At 34.2% G+C, this 19235-nt stretch overlaps 1 protein-coding gene and 1 long non-coding RNA gene across 4 annotated transcripts in view; one reads left to right on the top strand and one right to left on the bottom strand.

Annotated features, from left to right (window-relative positions):
• LOC138710579 (uncharacterized) overlaps window positions 1-19235 on the top strand; it is a 153091-nt gene that overhangs the window by 118300 nt on the left and 15556 nt on the right. For all 3 annotated transcript variants that reach the window (XR_011335268.1, XR_011335267.1, XR_011335269.1), the window contains exons 4-5: window positions 7496-7598; window positions 18889-19067. This is a non-coding gene — a long non-coding RNA (uncharacterized lncRNA). The remainder of the gene's footprint in view (window positions 1-7495; window positions 7599-18888; window positions 19068-19235) is intronic.
• ktub (Tub domain-containing protein ktub) overlaps window positions 7256-19235 on the bottom strand; it is a 37439-nt gene continuing 25459 nt past the window's right edge. The window contains exons 6-9 of the mRNA XM_069841570.1: window positions 18885-19118; window positions 12711-12828; window positions 12090-12242; window positions 7256-9188 (exon numbers count right to left, since the gene is read on the bottom strand). Coding sequence (XP_069697671.1) covers window positions 9055-9188; window positions 12090-12242; window positions 12711-12828; window positions 18885-19118 — 639 coding nt within the window. The 3' untranslated portion in view covers window positions 7256-9054. The remainder of the gene's footprint in view (window positions 9189-12089; window positions 12243-12710; window positions 12829-18884; window positions 19119-19235) is intronic.

The following is a 19235-nucleotide window of genomic DNA, read 5'->3' as shown; positions in this document are numbered from 1 at the left end:
ATTGAAAATATTACTTCTGCATAAACTAATTGTTCCGAAAATTTATATGGTATTTAACTGTTTCTAAGAAACTCTCCTGTTGATATAGCATTTTCAGTTGCTTATAAATTATTTTGACTGACATATTATTCCAAGAAAAAAATCTCTACATACAGTATATTCCACAATGTTTTGCTGTGCTCCAAATACCTTGTTTCTGCGAAAAATTGCGCCTCTAAGAAAAACTCATAAGTGGAGTCCCTCCTCAGCATATTCTTTAGTCTTAAAGGTACAAGAAAGTCAGCACCACTGCGGGGGGGGGGGGGGGGGAACACACACACTGCTTCCTTCCCAGAATTGATTCCATCAATTGACAATACCATCAGAAAACCAAAACAATTGATTATTCCTTGTGTACTATGAATTTCTCATTTTCAATGCTTAAATTTTATTTCTTATGCTTCTATTTAGTTTATGTTGAAATTTAAGTTTCCATTGTAAATGTAGTTTTACAGATAGAGAATTTTTAACTCGTACTGAAGGATCATCTAAACATAATGAGAGTTCATTCAGCCTTCAGCCCAACAGTGATGCATAATTACTAAACTGGGCAGATTCTGGCAGATAAAAAAACACTGTATATATTTGATCTAGTTTTTGGGAATATTTTTATATTTTAGGCATAATAACTCTCGGGACTAAAACACATTCATAATAAAACTGCAATTCTGGCCCACTTAAGTTACATGGCATCCCTGTGGTGTGTAAAAATGTACAGACTGGAATGTGTGTTACTACATATCTACTGTCCCTAACTAGTTTTCTACCAAATGATTAAGAACAATATTTCCAGATATAGTAATTTTATTTGTGAAATCCTATTAATTCTATTACACAAATATGAATAATTACATCTGGTGTGAACAAATAATTTGAACTCTCTTATATTTGTGGGACGGATCAGTTATGCTTGCAAGCAATACAAGCTCTGTGGGTTTTGGAAACCCAATGTTGGACACGTGTGTGTTGGAGTGTCCATTTGTGAGAGAATAACAATGTAAGATACAAGATTCATGCTTCAGAAAGATGTTATAATCCTTTAAAAAGAGGATCCATTGAAGGAAGTTGGAATGATTGCCACAATGTAATGACGCATTTGTTTCTCTACCAGTCTTCAGTAATTAATGCGAAAAATATGATAAGAAAATGAAAGCAAGAGTTGCGGAATTCATACAGTGAATTCTAGATGTAGAAATGATAGCACAGGAAAGAATCATATTTTTTTTTCTCATGTGTTATAATAGTTATCTGAATACAGCTGATTGGTTCGTAATTCCAACCATCTTGGCTATTATGCTATCTGCTTACTTAACTCAATGACTAATTTCTGAACTGTATGTAACATGTATTGTGCAGGAATTGTGCATAGTAAAATTTCTAGACATGTTCTGTTAAAAGTTTCTACATATCTTTGTAGGATGTTGGCAAGATTTAAGGCTCATATTTGCATCATCATTAAAAATGCATGGCTTCATCTGTGTTTGAACTATGGACCTTTTGTTCAGAGATTATTACTAAGGCCAGAATATGAAAGGTATCTTGAAATAGTAACTGACTTTTGGGTTTAGACTATTCCTTTTGACATGTAGAACTGTTGTGTTGGCAAGTGATCTCTGTTTATATGAAAGTATGGGTAGAGACTACTGAATTTACTCGCATATTTCACATACGTTTTTACCAAAGTTTTGCATCTTAAAATTAAGGGTGTGTGATTTAAATAAGGAACCTAAAAAATTAATTCTGGAGTCCAGCTGCTCCGTTACCATGCATTTCTCCATACTTTATGACTAGAGGTCCATGAAATTCGTGAGATGCAATAATGCAAATTGTTCCCATTTTGCCAATTTTTTGCACACTAAAGCTACTTTTGAACCCCAAATTAACGCGAAATCTTAATAATAAAGTAATTTTAATTAATATATTTTCATAATTTCAGGCATTTGTTTTCTTTCTTCGATGGCATATTTTTTTCCACAATTTTGTCAACAAATGAATACAGCAATGTATTAAAATTTACATACCGATAAACTATAAAAACAGAAAATTAATTCTGAAAATGCTGCTTATATCGCTCTGATCGGTTTTAATATCTGAAGGGGGTGATTGGCGAAATTTCTATTTAGTACAATTTTTAAGGTAGAGATTTCATACACTTCATCTCCATGCTATAAGTGTGCTCGCATATAAATTTCATTATGATCAGATGAATAGTTTTTTTAGTTTCTCAAATTTAGGAAAAATTAATTTGAATATTTTCAAACCCTATCTCTTACAAAATTTGAGTTTCATGTATCACTCTTACTTTTACAGCATCAGAAAAGAACTATGTATCCATAATTTTAAATTTACATCTATAAATGGGACAGAAAATTAAAAAGAAAAAAATATGCAACTTCAGAATTTAAATTTTTAGTGTCCATTAAATATTTAATTTCTTAATTTCGAAAGTATTCAGTTTTACAAAAAAGTGATACCCCGTTTTGTTAACTACAGTACCGTAAATGGGGGTTAGATTGGCCCAGTGTGTGTTACTTTGGCCCACACATGATAAAAAGTTTAAAAAAATTTTTGCACTGCGAGTTTCATCCACAGCATTCATTTCTACGTGCCATATGATAGTCAGATATTTTAAGAATAACTCCCACTATCAGGATTGTCTTAACGGCCTTTGTTGGATACCTGTATGTTCATGGCATTTGTTGTTGTAATTAATATTGTGTAAACTTCCTCCTTCCCAGCTGATACTGGTGACTGAAAAAATTAAGTGTTTTTTTGTAAGCTCAAAGTATTGGCATACAAGATATGTAAACAATATTTGATTATTGTAAAACCCCTCGACAGTATTTTCTATCTGAAAATAAATAGCACCTATTAACGTGGATAGGGGCTACATTGGCCCAGACCAAAGTAATTCCTAGCACTAAATTTTCTTCTGTTGTAATTGTTTGCAAGCCACGTCAGACCACTGAAATTAAAATACCCAATCATTGGCTGTTGAAAAATTTGTGTAACTTGGAAAAGCCAGTTATATCCAGCTGTTATCACAAAAATGAAATTTATGCTGATTATATCCATGCAAGTCCTACTGGTCGGTACTGGGTATGGCCACAACAGAAGAACATTTTATTTTACCAGTGGAAAAGAAAATAAACTCCCCCAAAATAATTGAAGAGGGGTTTTCTCAGTCTTCAAGGTGTCAACTGAATATAAAAGATCTGTAGTTTTGTTTATTTTGTTTTGCAGCCTTATCAATGTAATGTATCTTTGTGTACCTCATGTATTGTAACCATTACTTGTAAACAAGAATCTGTAGCGGAAAACATTGGAAAGGTTTAAATATCTGTCTCAAAATAAATATCTTTCATGTTTCAGACAGACTTATTTTTAAGAATATTATTGCCAGTTTGTAGTTTAATTTCTCAGGTGCTGTATTACATTGGCCCAGTTTAATTTTACTATGGTTATATATGAGAAAACATAGACGGGTCAAAGTAACCCGATGTGCCAGGTAACTTTGGCCCACATCTTTGAACTAAGCTTTATCACATGTACTATTATCAGTGACTATTATGTTTGTTGAAATGTTTTCAGGAAATGTTCCCCCACTCGCATGAAATTTGGAGCTTTATCTCCGAAATTTTTACAAGAAACCAGCTAAAAGAACATTTAAAAATGTATTTCAGTGGGTCAAAGTAACTCTGGTTTACGGTATATAGAGCATACAGTAAAAATTTCATGTTCATAGCATCAAAATTGTAAGAGACTTTACACTTCGAACCTGACGAAATATGCTGAAGAAAAAAGTATGAAAAAACAACTTGTAAAATTTGCATGGAATTAAAATTCAAGGGTAATTTTTATGCTTCCAAGCGCCACATAGCACTGCATCTTGCTCAACATATAAATAAGAGATTGCTGATTCACCAAAAAAAAACAAAAAAAAAAAAAAAAACAAAAAAAAAAACTTCATCCGTCTCCCCCCTTAACGCTGGGATTACAATATATAATTTTAAAATAACACTGCCAAATTGTCAATAGCACCAAAATATTGAAATCATTTTCACGAGAATCTTATCTATGATCTATAATTTCAAGCTTGCAGTATGACTTAAATATCATGATTTGTCCATTCTTCATTTTAACGCATTCACATGCTTGATATTTTCTATTCACCCTGCCAAGTTACAAACTCAACTAGACAAGAATACGATATTACCTATGGTACAATACAATGCTTATCACCTCCATCCCTACTTGACTGGTTACAAGAAAGTCCTAACATTTCCAAGAACTCAAAAAGGCGAGAAGGTCTAGCAGATAGTTGTGAGGTATTTCATACAGTTATATAATAGTTGCTAAGGTATTTTAAAGATAATCTCAAAAACTACTTTATTTGTAGTAATTCAACATTGTGGTAAGGTTATCCAAGTTTTAACATGATGGTACTCGCTATAAAGAAATTTTATAAATAATTATTGCATGAAATATATGAGGATACACAGTCTTCTTTAATTTCATGGGATAATTCCTAGTGCGTGAATTATGCGAGTAAATATGATAATTTTTCTCAAATGAATTACATTCCTTCATATGTTTAATATGTTGTTGTATCAAGAATTATGATAATTGATAAATTTTAATTTAAAGTGTGCAAAATAATCTGAGACAATATATAACTTTAAAGCAAAGTGATATGTATCAGTGTTTGTTATGGCCATAATTAACTTCTAAATTATAGATAAATTAAAATGATTCCTTCTTAGCGGACTTTTGGCTATTCTGTATGCTGGGACTCAATATCTGTACCGTTTTGGAACTACACACAGGTTCCATTATTACTTTTTTATTTTATTTCTTTGTGAATTCTCTCCATTACTGAAAATATTGTATTTTCTCAGATATCCCATGCCCTCGAACAAGCCACACACCAAATTTTTGAAGGGAGGGGAGGGTGGAATACAAAAATAAAACTTTCAACAAATGTATTTACGAACAGGATCCTCCAATCTCTGTTCACTTACATTAAATTTACAGGCTATAGTACGATTTCAGTGTTCCTCTGCATCTTTGATAATTTTTAAGTTTTTCACTGCAAGTAAAAAGGATCGCAATCTCATACCTTTAGTTATACTCGTTTTCAGAATTGAAAATATAAGATCCACAAACTATACACTTATCACACTTGAACTTGATTGTGATGCATGTAGGTAATCTAAACACCATTTAACAATTGAAATAACCGTGTTGCCAACTTCATTTCGAGTAAGCCAGCCACCCGTATTTTTTGCTTGTATATTTCGGAAAGAAAAAAAAAGTGCGTGGGATATTCGCGAAAATTCAGTATTTTCTCTTCTGTTGGTAATATGATCGAAGATAATACAGCAAAATTAAAATCTTAGGAAAATGAAAGTGGTGTGTGGATTTAATGGGAAATTTCTCAAGTTCACAGCTGTTCTTTTAATTATATTTGTCAACTAAGAATTTTGCTAATGATAAATGAAATTTACTGAATTAACAACTTCTATACTTCACTGTCTTAACTTATGAAACCTAATATATACTTTATCCCTTAGCAATTACTTTCGGGATGATTGTTGCAATTTTCAAATTTCACAACAAATCATGCCAAAGCATGGTAAAGTATCTTTAAGTTTCACACAAAGTATAAAAGTTGTTAATTTAACAAGTTTATCATTAGTGATATAGACATCGGATTTATATGCAAATGCATATTTAGTTTACTTTTACTTGTGATATGGAATTAACTTTTGCAATATGTATCATGTTCTTCTGTTTTTGTACGTGAAGTTTTATAGTGCATATAATTGCATATTTCCGATGTTGCTGCATATTTCATCATTTTTCCATGCATCGAGCATATAATACATATATTTTTAAATTTTTTTAAAGTACTATTTAAAGATATTAGTGACAAGATAATAAAGTCTTTACTGTGGAGGCACCTGTAAAGAGCCTCTCTGACAAAATCACGTGATGTTACTGGGGAATAACATTCCTATTTACAGTTGAAAGCAGAAGTGTTTGCGAGCCCCCATCCAGAGTTAATGCTTACAAAGAAAAATTTACAGACCTCCCATTACTCACAGAGCCAGTACTTATCTGCTGGGGTATATGGATTGAAGCTGCTCTCTCTATTCAGATAATTTCAATCCAGTTAAAGAATTCGTTGGTTCGCTAGATCCAACTGAAGGTTTGTCAATTCAATATTCACAGAATATTTCAATAGTGAATATTTGAAAGGGAGTTGGCTTTAATCAAAGTTATACCTAGCTGAAGTCACAAATAAAATAAATAAAAATAATATGGTTTGTCTTTACATGAATCTTTATCAGTCCTCAATGAGGTTTAGAGTAAACTTCAGAGTGCTCCTTTAAAGTATGCAGAAAAATTAAGTGATAAATTGTGCGTTGACACTGAAGTTTTGTGTTCTATGGATAAATATCTTCAATGTGAAAACGTTGTGTTTCCAGAAGAAATTTCGCCGGAGCTAGTAAGTGCTTTCAAATTTTGTTCAATAACATCTGTAGATGTGGAAAGGTCCTTCTCAACATACAAACTTGTGTTAAGTGATAAACGTTGTAAACTTACTCCTGAGCATTTGAAGAAAATAATCATTGTGTACTGCAAATCAAATTACAACGACCAGAATTATGTCTAAGGAAGAATGTACATTGTAAGTACCAAAATGCATAAGTAAATTAAAATTTTTAGTGCATGTTTAGTGCATATTTTAGATATTTTTAGTGCTTATAAATCTGATGTCTAGTGATATACAAGTGTTAAAAGTCTGTGAATCAAGACTGAATAAGAATTTTGATTAATATACCTAGGTATAGTTTATAAAATGTTTGCTATTGTTCATCACGAATTATTTGACCAATCTCCATGGATTATCTTGTATGAAGTTTTGAAACACTGCGAATGTTGAGCTCCAGCACACAGCGAAATACCAGAAAGTCTTATTTCGAAGACAATCACCATGAAAGTCTAAAATCTAATATGATGCTTCCTTGTCATCAATTTTACCTAATTTCAAAGAATTACTCTTGCATCTTAGCGGTGGAAGACTGACCATGAAAATGAAAACGTGACATTACTTTGTGACCAATCAATACAAGTAAGAGGGGGCACATATAAACATGGACAGGATGCATACTTGAAAGAACAGTCAATTTGTATAATTCAAAGGACACCATGGCAGATCAAAATTTTATATTAACTTGTTAATTTAAAAACATCAGATCTCAAACTAATGAGGCACAAAAAAGTTTACAAGTGTTTAACTATATAATTCATCCCACAGTTTAACAGTAACGGTATAACCCTGGAAAAAAATATTCAAAAAACCTTACATTGGTCATTACTGCCAACTGTAAAATGAAAAGGCAAGTTTTTACAACTGACTTAGTAACATTTAACTGTTTATCACCAACAGCATTCCACATTGCTGTCTGAGACATATGGTCCTTATGAAGGACATATCCTGCACCAGGACTGTCCAACTCGTGATTTTGAGAGCTACTTTTGGAATCTGCGAGGTATTGTACATATTCTGTTATAATATTTATTGCTAAAAATAATTTTTCTGTTGGTAATAATTTAAATGAACTCTAGAAAAAAAAAAGTTTATTGATCATAATTTACTAATGGCAAGATTTTGGCCTTTATTGCATACAGAATAATGAATTCATTATGAATGTATTGTGGGCAATATGAGAAATATTATTATTCTCGATAAATATTACGTAGTATCAACTTGTGAGTACTGGTACTGGTACTGGTTCTAAATTAGTGTAATTATGTCATCTTTGCTGAACACTTTTCGAATTTTATTTACAAATGCTTTCCTGAGTTCTCTCTGAGTTGGAAAGACCTGTTCTAAACAAATTTAATACATTTCCAAAAAGACTTAAGCTGTGGATTGCCAAAATGCAATGCTAAAATGTCAAACATTAATAAGTGAATTGCAGAAACTTGTGTATGGTGTTGCTCACCCGTGACATGTCACAATTCAACTCTGTGAGATTTAAAATTTGTATGGCACTACTAATTACATTCAATTACACTTCACACTATGAACATAAGACGCCATACTTAAAATTCTCTACGATTTCTTTTTACATGAACCAATTCATTAAAATGCCTTTTTAAAACACGTAAGCACTTAGAAGCTTTGGAAACACCTGAGTGTAAAGCCACGAATATACAGCGTGTTACTGATTAAATTAGGCATATTTATATTACTTCATTCTCAAAAAAACCCTTTGATCATAGCTCAAATTTCTCCTCAAAAAGACATACACGAAGATAAATACTGATTGTATATGGTGAGCAAATTTGTGCATACTGTATAACGTTCTCCTTCTGTAATACAAATGTAGTGTAGAGCAGCCATTTTTTTTTTTTGGCATCAAATGTCATCGACATACATCTCGAAATATGTACAACATGAGACATTCACCTCCTCAGATTCATCAATGTCATGTTAATGGGTGTTACAATAATTAGTGTATCAACAGACGAATGACATGACTGTTTTTCAAAAAACCAGATTTGTCATTTTCCTCATACACATCATAAAATACATTAAAAAAATTCATTCACAAGTAAAACAATAAAATTAGAAGCTTGATACTCTGAAAAAATAGCATTTAAAAAATATAACTTGCTCCACACTCGCTTACGACTAGAAATATTTGTTTCATTTGAGACAAACTCACTCTTTCTTTGCACATCCATAAACATTTATAAGAAATATAAATATTAAACCTACTGTCATCTAAACAGTAACGACATGAGAATGTTGCTGAGACTATAACTAATGGTAATGATGATTGTGCGAGCAACCAGCACCGAGTGACACAACATCTGGTTTATAATGTGTAGAGAGTTGAATCAAGGAACATTCGTGAACTCTTCCGGCTTATCTTAAAACTAGCGTTAACTCCCATTATCTGTGTGGTATTTGAGATGCTGCACTCCTATCCAGCGATTTCATTCACAAGCGAGCTTGCTGTCAAAACTGCTAAGTGCTATGGCAAATGCTTGTACAGCACACATGGGGTAGCGGTAGTCCATCGTGAAAACATCCTCTGCTACACGGCCAAACTGCATCACTATGTAGTCCACTGCAACACAAATCAGTCATATTATGGTTAGTGCACTGGAGACCCAGATTCAAAATCTGGCTAGTCTGAGTGGAGTTTTCAATAGACAATTAAATTTCAAGCAATGCCTTTGCTTAGTCCATCATGAAATCTGGACAATGAACATTGATAAAAACAAAAAGAATTTGAAGAAATTGTTTCTGCAATCAGTTGCTGTTTACTCTTGTCGATCTTGAGAGGAAAGAAAACCACAGAGCTTCATTTATCATTGTAAATTCATTAAAAAAAACTGCTCGAATTACTGAAACGAGATAAAATAACTGAATCATTTAAACAACTACAATTTGTTCCGAAATAAAGGCACAAAATGCGTCAGGGTTCCACAATAACAGACATGACAAGCAAAATAAAACTTGCTGATAATCTTGCAAAGAAGGGACCAAAGATAACAAAGAAAAACAACCTACAACAATAGTGAAAACAAAATATGATCGAAAAGGTAAACAGCAACAAACTGGAAGAAGAAGAAGAAGAAGAAGAAGAAGAAGAAGAAGAAGTAGTAGAAGTAGAAGGAGTAGAAGAATTGGTAGAAGTAGAATCTCAGTCGAAGTACTGCGCTGAATAATGTGAATAGAGATATAACAGCACTGTATTGAGATGCTCGAAGGAGAGTGGTTTAAATGACACCAGTTGATGCCATTGCAAAAGGAGAAGATAAAAGCCACATGTAAACACCTCCCTTTCAGGTTGCAACTTTGAACAAAATTATGTGCTACAAGAAATAACACCTCTTAGCAATATCATTTAATTTAATAAATTATTGAATTAGTGATGGTTTATAAATTCAGAAGTATTGAAAAGCAGAGCACTAATAGAGCACTGAACAACATTTCTTATAGGACTACAACAGATACAATAAATTCTATAAAATTCAATAAATACACAATCAAGTGTTTCAATGGGACGCCATGTCTGTTTGCCGACTCTGACATCGAAATTAACAGCTGATATGCTCTTACATACCTACATTACAAGGACAACGGGCCTGTAGAATGCTATAAAATGCAGGAATCCTAATACATAAACAAAAAACTCGTGATCACACAGTACAGTGAAATCTCAAAATACCGTACCTCACTAGAATGTATTTTTCAGTTTAACATATTTTCAAATTCTCTGCTCAAATCACATATGTTACAATACACAGATATTTCATTTTTATATTCTCTGGGCTAAGTAGGTTTCATTATTATGTACAGAATTTTGAAGTTAATAAGTGTTCACAACACTTTTTTTTTAACTTTTATGACTATATTGTGACATACATTTATGTGTAACAATGTTTTTTTTTAAACAACTTATCGATTTTGAAGTTTTATTCGCCTTAACATGAAGTGTGTTATCTCACTTGTGGATGATCTTTGACATGGCTCAGCAATAACTATCGATAATATCGAATATATGTGACTGAAGACTGAAAATGTTCCAGAAAGAATTCTGATGTGCTTGACAGAAGAACAATTTGTGGAAAATGAACTACTTAAAAAAACACTTCAAACAAAAATAAGTAATTTCTTCAGGTCATCCTAATTCTTACTTTAAGAAATCTTCACTTGTTTTTACTTGTTATTTTTTACAACTGTTAATGTTAAGTGTTTATTGTAAAGTTTAATAATTCTTTAAAGTGTACTCGTGTGTTTCAAATCACAACTGGTAACAGTAGGTCAAAAGTCATGGTTTTCAGAATGAAGTACTTTTCATTATAAAGTATAAAAGATTTGATTTTCTGATGTATGTTATACTGAGATTTCACTGTATTTACATTAACATATTCACTGCAGGACATTTAAATCCCTAGCTTTTCAAAAAGACCAGTTTCTAACTGATGTATGCTTTTTCACAATAGTTAAATTGACGTAAGTCGACACTGGCAATTTTAAAAGCTGAAACCAAAATCGACATATGTTGATTTTGGCATGAATGTGTTAACAGCGACTACAAGCAATGGAACTAATGTATGCACATAAACATAATTGAAAACTGTTATTTGTATCAATAAATTTAACCATTTTACTTGCAATACTAGAAATGTCGCAGTACTTAGTTTGACAAAAATGTCGGGTATTAGAATTTTGACAATAACAGATTTAATGTGTAATTTCTACAGATTTCATTTATCATGTTCCATCGATCTTACATCAGCACTGTAGCTTTTTGAGATGTTAAAAAAAGTCAAAAGTTACACGAAACCTGTTCTCTTGGCCATTCAAAGCTTACAGATAATTAGGCAGTGTACTGAAGATCATAATACATGTATAGTGAACTCCACTTTTATAACAGCTGAGACTAATACAGGGTAGATGAAGATGATTTAGACAGACAGACAGAACATTATGTTGGAAAGAGATAGCAATATGCTTCGGCACTCAGCATTCACGTCAAGCTTTTAAAACATTGAGTGGTGCCTCCAGCTTAGTAGATAACTGTAGACAACAGATGCGCCATTTAACTTCCCAGCGTTTGAGACGCCATTTTGTGTCTGCTCACAGTGGTGTAAATTCTGGGAAATTTGAAATTGCGCTAACGTAAATGCGAGGTTTATACAACATTATGAACATATGAAAATTGAAGGGACCGAAAAATAATAGTGTAAATGGAGAGAAAGCATAAGAATTTTATAACAGGCAAGAGACTGATACCAGTATATTTATATATTATGAATGAATGAATGAAAACTAACCTCTATAAATTATAACATTCTAGTGCACAGGATTATAAGATAAAAAGGTGATTTATATTGACAACGGAATATATTGAAGCGTGTTATCCTTGTAGTAGATAAGGAGAAATAAGAAGAAAAAGGAAGAGGAAGGAGAAAAAGAAAATAAGACCTTGAAAGTATTATAACTGACAGTTGCTTACCATCACTATCATGAACAATCTGAAAGTTCTTGACAGATGCTTGTGTGACTCGTCCGTGAAAGTTGAGCACATAGGACTGTGTGTCATCATTCCAAACAGGTGTCTTATTGTGGAGCTCAATTAAGTTGTCCATGTTTTTATTTCTCCAACATTCTGCAACAATTGTCAACTGAATTATTTAAAAGTACAAATTTCACAAAAAAAATTCAGATTTTCACTACATGTTCACATGCTATTACTTGATGTACAGGAAAATGTCACAATATAAGTACAGAACTTAACTCACTTTGTATAACTGAATCACCATTTCTCTTTCACTGCTAGATATGGAGAACACAATACATTATGTGCAGTAAGAGGAAGTGCCTAATGTTTAACACGTGTTGAAAATCACACACTCATGTATTGAAGTGTGACCATGTGTTATAAAAGCTTTGGCAACTACGTTCATTTCCATGACAAAAAAAAAGCAATATATTGTTTCTTAAGAATAAGCTGCTGAATTTTCAATTTTCTACTGTTGACCAGGGAGCAGCATGAGAGAGTGGGGTGGAGAGCACGTGCTGAGGAGTATTCAGAACTTTTTTTCCCATATAAACTGTATACAAGTTGCTGGGTTACCTAATAATCCTTCATGCTCATCATGAGGTGTTATTTGAACTCTCTTGTGGTCTTGTGTCATTCCAGGTAGAATAACCGTCATTTTTCTTGGGCCCTTAAAGCCTAAAACATTGGTTTCCTGTAACAAAGTACAGAATAAGCATTACTCATCTTAGAAGACGGGGGAAGCATTACTCTTTTTATTATCAACTGCACGGAAATTCAGATCTGTGCCAAATGAACTGAGGGAAGGACACCTAACAAACTTTCACTGAAATTAGGTCTGTAATAATTTAAGCATGTAAATGTGCAATAAGAGACTGTGAAGAGTGGCAGCAAATGCCACTGACTAATTGTAAATTAATTTTATACCTGAAGACCAGAGCACGGATTTTATGTAATATGAAAATTATTATTATTATTATTATTATTATTTTTTTTTTATCCAATGCCACCAGGTTGTCTTTCGACATTTCTGGTCTTCTCTCCTGGCTGTGGCTTAGTTGTAACCCACTTCTGAGGGTGGAGCACCTGGAAGGCGGAGTTACATTACCCCGATGATGTGATAGGATGATTATGATAATGTGGTGCCAGGAGAGGTCTTAAATCTAAACTTAACCTAAATTCCAGACCATGGACGAACACAGGAATAATCCCCTTTAAGGAAAAATTCCTGTGCTCTAACTGGGAATCGAACCCGGGACCTCATGAACTATAGCCAGAAACTCTGACCACTAGACCATGAGGCTGGTCATATGAAAATTATAAATATGTACATAAATACAGCGCATTTGTAGCTCGGCTGGACCATTTTGCAGCAGCCTTGGCTTGGACTGGGTGAAGATTGGCACGCCCAGGGCTGCCGAGAAGAGGGGGCAAAGGGGGCGAGTGCATATGGGCCCGTGAGCAGTAAGGGCCAGTCAGATTAAGTGAGTCTGATTACTTTTTATTATCATGAATAATTATTCGTAGATACATAGGGGTACTATAAAATTTTGTAAGAATATTTGTTACATAAATTTGACATATTAACTTAACAATAGTAGAATTAATACAAATTACTACTTCATATTAAATACACTGACTGACAAAAAAAAATCACGCACCAAAAAGGAGTTGTGGAAATTGCATGAAAACATATGGATAATCGTAATGTTGATGTATGTAAATGATTACAATATTAGAGCAAAATAATAATTTTATTGTTGAAAACTGACCACCTGAATTGAGGCTGTAGTACCCTGTTTCTTCAACTCTAGTTTGGATACAAGGTGTAATAAGAGCCGGCATGGAGGCATACAGGTTTCGTATGATATTCTGCGGCATATCTGTTCATATTTACTGCAACTGGTTCTCTAGATCTTGTAAACTTCTAGTCTGCTGCAGTTGGCGTCCCAGGTGGTCCCAGACATGTTCGATTGGCGACAAATCTGGCGATTGTGCAGGCCATGGAAGTGTGACAACGTTGCGGAGGCATTCCTGTGACACACTTGCTGTGTGCGGCCGAGCATTATCCTGCTAAAAAAGATCTCTTGGAAGCCATCCATGAGTGTCAACACATGTGGGAGGAGGATGTCCTGCACATATCGCTGCGTTGTTATTGACACTCGTATCATTACTAGGAGTGACCGACTGTCGAATGTGATGGCCCCCCAGACCAGCACGCCAGCAGTGGGTGCGGTGTGTCGCGCCACAGCAAATATAGGATTGAGACACGCATCACAAGGTCTCCAGACATGACCACAACCGTCGTCAACCTGGATGCATTGCTAAAGACAGCCCGGTTCCAGTCCAGGTTTGTCGCTCACGACACCACTGCAAACGGAGGTGACGGTGGGCGGGTGTCAATGGCAGGACACATAATGGGCGCTGTGAGACCAAATTTTCTTCAGTCAAGCACCTGGAAATGGTTCAGGCAGACACAGGGGCCTGTAATAATGGTTCTACTTGTCTCAGGATGGCGGGCGCTTGTTGAAGGATCCGACGAACTTCTCTCCTGGTGGTCAGTCGAGGGCATCCTGAACCCAGTCGCTGTGTGTGCGTGCCCTCATGCATCCACTGGTCCCAACACATCCTGACAATCTGGTCAGAATGGCATAGGTGGCTGGCGATTCGCCGATACGACCATCCTGCCTCGCGCATTCCAGTAATGCGACCCCTCTCAAACTCTGTTAACTGGGTAAAGTCTCTTCCATTATGTCATAGAGCCATGTCAAATGATCGACGAGTTTTACAAAACAGGAAACAGTCCACTACGTTCGAGTAGCCTGTGCAAGCCCTTTTATAGGCCACGGATGACAGCAGGTTCACGGCCTCTGGTGGCAAGACCCTTCAACTAATCATATGACTATCTCCTTGAGATGTAACTCTATGCCGAGGTCTGCAGAACAATGACAACTCCTTCTTGGTGCGTGATTTTTTTTGTCAGTCAGTGTATTTGACTTTTATATAATAGAATATCAGTTTCCTGCATTAATGTTCACTGACACGACAATTGAGGGCACTGGCATTTGCCTGAACTATGTTCCAGTCGCTTGTACTGAACATGTTCAATTATTTATTGGCTTGTCCCTTTTAACTACCAAACCCCTACTGGCCCACCACAATATGCTAGCGGACTCTCTCAAACCGAAGTCGCAGGATACGTTTCTTTTTCAATACATTGTATGTTTCGTGTCGAAACTTTCGTTTTTTCGTTGTCGTTTGTCTAGTAAATTCTGTTCATTAGTGTTACTGGTTATAGTTTAACTGCACAATGGACAAGTACAGGCATAAGTCGGGAGCTGAGAAGCACAAGGAGAGACAAAAAAAATTGGAAGATATTAATATGGGTGCTAGACTGCGTGAAAAGTATTATGAAAATATTAATAAAGGGATCAGTGATGAGCCGAAATATTTAAAATAAATTTCATGCCTCTAATTTAGCACCAACCCCACTGAAACCTATGAATCTCCTAAATAGTCTCAGGGAATTAAAACTGGACAGTTTATTTCCAAATATCTGTATAACCATTAGAATATTCTATACAATTTCTGAGACAGTTGTTGCCGATGTTGAAAGATTCTTCAGCAAAATGAAGGAAATAAAAAATGTATTAAGAAGAACGACTGAGTAACCATGGCTCCTTAGTCTGGAGAGCGATCTTGCTAGGTCTTTAAATTTTGATTATATAATTGATGATTTTGCATCAATGAAGTCAAGGAGAGTTGTCTGTTGATGTTGGACTCCAAGTTTGAAAATACAGGTGTTTAAGAATAATGTTTTATGAATATAATATATTGTGCTAATGTGAAGTTTTACTAAAAGTTTTCAATGTAATAAAAGTGTATATTTTTAAGTTCGTATCTGTGTATGGGGTTATCTTTTATTTATTTTGCAAATGATTATTATGGTTACAATAACTGGTAACTTGTAATTGTTACTTTTTTCGATGGGGTCTGAGTACAGTATTGCATAGGGGCCCATAAATTCTGTTGGCGGTCCTTGGCACGCCTGCTGCCAGAGTAGCGCTGTAGCAGATAAATATGTAATAAATAAAATAAATAAATAACTTAAAATCTAACTTTATTAGGTGTATTTTTGCAAATCGATAAGAAAACTGTACTGAAAAAAAATTACAGGTGCACATGTGATTCGACCTCATTTTATTATTGTTTGGAAGTGCAATTAATAATTAAATATTTTTTCACATTTTTTTGCGGTCGCTGATTGCCTTCTGTCTGTTAGAATGTTGTTATAAATGGAGAACGACCTCTCAACTTCACACAAAGTAACTGGCGGGTATTTCAGATGAGGAATAATACAATGTTCTTAGGGAGCTACACACAATCATCTTTAAGTATTTTGCATATAGTGAAAAAAGTTGTATATCCTGTTTTTTTTTTCAATACAACATTAAATTTTACTGAAAGACATTCACTGATTACTCGCAGCACAACACTCAGTTTAATGGTTATCTTTTACTATTAACATAGATTCATGGAGGGTCAGTCCGAAAGTTTTCAGCTTTTTAATGGTGTTCGAAATCCAACTGAAGTCACTTGTGATGTATGCTATCAATGAAGCTACTTTCGAATCTTGAAAGGCACTTATGGACTCATGCATAGATGATGCACTTTCAGGAGAAAATGTTTCCACCACCGACTTCACTGCCTCAAAATGTTCGTTAAAGAAGCTCACAGCTTCTATCCACGTTCCCCATCTAGTAATCACAGGCTGTAGAGGTAAAGGCATATCCAGTAACAGTTTCTTGTAGCACTGCATGTGATAAGGAGATTTGCAGAATACTTATTTTGCTGCCGATATTAAACCATTCACTTTAAGAAATATATCTCTTATGGTCTAAGCCACTTGGTGTAGTCCATGTGCCAAACACGTGAAGTGAATCATATTGGGTAAAACACAGACAGGGCACCTGCAGCTGTTAGCATATAGGATGCAGCATCTGAGAAGAATACCAGCATCTTTTCTTCGTTAATCCCTAATCCTTAAGACTGTTGTTGACAAATCGAGAAACTATAGGATGATTGTATGTTCTAGTGATTTGCCATAAATTAACTAATGCTTGGATGGAGTCTCTGGTTCCAATTTACCTGTGACGAGATTTGCGATAAAACAACCCAAGGCATCGGTTGTTTCGTCAATAGCAACCCATACATAAGAAGTTCACTTCTAATCGTTTCCATTTTGTCAGTGTAGCAGGAGTTCAAATAAATTTCTGGAGTGTTCATTCATTCTGAATATTGAAGTCGCAGTATTTGCACAGGAATGCTTGAAACTTTGGCACTCAAAATTTATACCATATAAGTTTGCAGCAACCACTGCCATGCATAAATCTTTATTAAATTCGCTGGTAGAAAATGAAGAAGGTTCCAGCACCACTTGTGTAAGAAGAACTTGTTTTTCGACCGAGCACATTTTTAATTTCTCACATGAAGTTCAGTTTTTAAATGCTGTTCTAATTGTGACAATGGAGCACCCGATGTGTTTGTCACACACTTTGCACAGCACGATTTTACCATCATTAGTAAAGGCATCATCAATTGAAATTCAATCTTATAACTTGGATATGACTGGCGCCACAGCAGTAGACTAGTTAGCTGTATCATCTGATGTTAGAATAAGCCTCTCAAGCAGTGTTACCAACCTCAGAACTACTTTTCCAGCTACATTTGTACTAAATTTCAGCTACTTTATCCTACCTATGAAATTTTATACAGTACTTAACATAATTGATTTATAACTTACAATATGGATGTACTGCTACTGCTACTACTACTGCTACTTTGTAAGCACTCTGTATTTTAATCATTAAAACAACTGAATAGAGAAGCAAACAAACAATGAAAGTGAAGTTTCCTTTAGAAACGAACACTGTACCTGAGGGAAAATTGGTAAAAAAAAATGTGTATTCTTTCCAAATATGAAATATCCTTCAAAATATGTAATATATACCTTAATATTTATTATGCACTAAAATATGTAACTTAAAACTTCGGAATAATGATCCCTTTGTTGTGATTCGCCAACGTTTTAGTTTTTCTTATAGGAACAGAATATGTAATTACATAAAATCCGGACTCTACTGATAACTTGCATAATTTTTTAGAGAACTAACAGTATATAGCTTGTCAATTCTAAAAAAAAAAAAAAATAAAACCAAATGTCTAATAAAAATTTAATCAATCATGTATGATGAGTGTTGGTAGAAATTTTTACTGCAGAATACTTATGAATATTAGACTTAACTTTAAAAATCACCATAATAATTGAGCTAGAGTACTATATTTAAAACTTCATTGATTAATTTTTTGCATGCAGGAAATGCGAAAAAAGACCATTTCGAAGAAATTCATATTTAAAACATTTTTTCCTGGTGACTTCAAAAGAATGACCATTATGTGATTGTTTTTGATTTTTGCAACTGTGTATGAAAACTTAATGTAATATAATTTTTTTTTTTCATCTCAAACAGAAATTAGTAAAACTTTTCTTAGGCTCCTTAAATCCAAAGCAGTGATTTTCTGTAAAAAATATATCCATAAACAAGACTAAAAAGACTATACAGCATGACAAAATTTACTGTTTTTCTATCAGGGATGCTGAAAATGCGTAGTTTAATGCACTAGAAGTGATTTTCTTGCAATATCACTTGTTGACTCGTACAATAAAGTAATGTTGTTAAATTTATTTACATAGACTATGGCTGCCAACTCCTGTCTTGCACCGTTCTTCTTCCATTCTTCTCTGGACTCTCCTCTGCGTGGGGAATGACCATTGTCGTAGACTGTAAAGTGAGTTCCCAAGAGGTTGGACCGCAGCTTCCCAACATAAGATTCTCCTCCACGTGACAGATCGGTTGGATCAGTTGATATGAGGTAATTGCTTGTCGCACTCTTCTTACGTTTTCTTCCAGCTAATAGAAAAACCTTTGAGAAGAAACAAAGAGCTTTCATTTAGTAAATAATTGTATCTGTCATATTATTGTTTCTAGCTGAATGTTAAATACAGTGTACCGAAAAAAAAATGTTGACCGGAGAATATTG

Source organism: Periplaneta americana, chromosome 12 (genome assembly GCF_040183065.1).
Source record: "Periplaneta americana isolate PAMFEO1 chromosome 12, P.americana_PAMFEO1_priV1, whole genome shotgun sequence".
Taxonomy (NCBI): domain Eukaryota; kingdom Metazoa; phylum Arthropoda; class Insecta; order Blattodea; family Blattidae; genus Periplaneta; species Periplaneta americana.
This window is presented reverse-complemented; position numbering and strand designations above follow the sequence as displayed.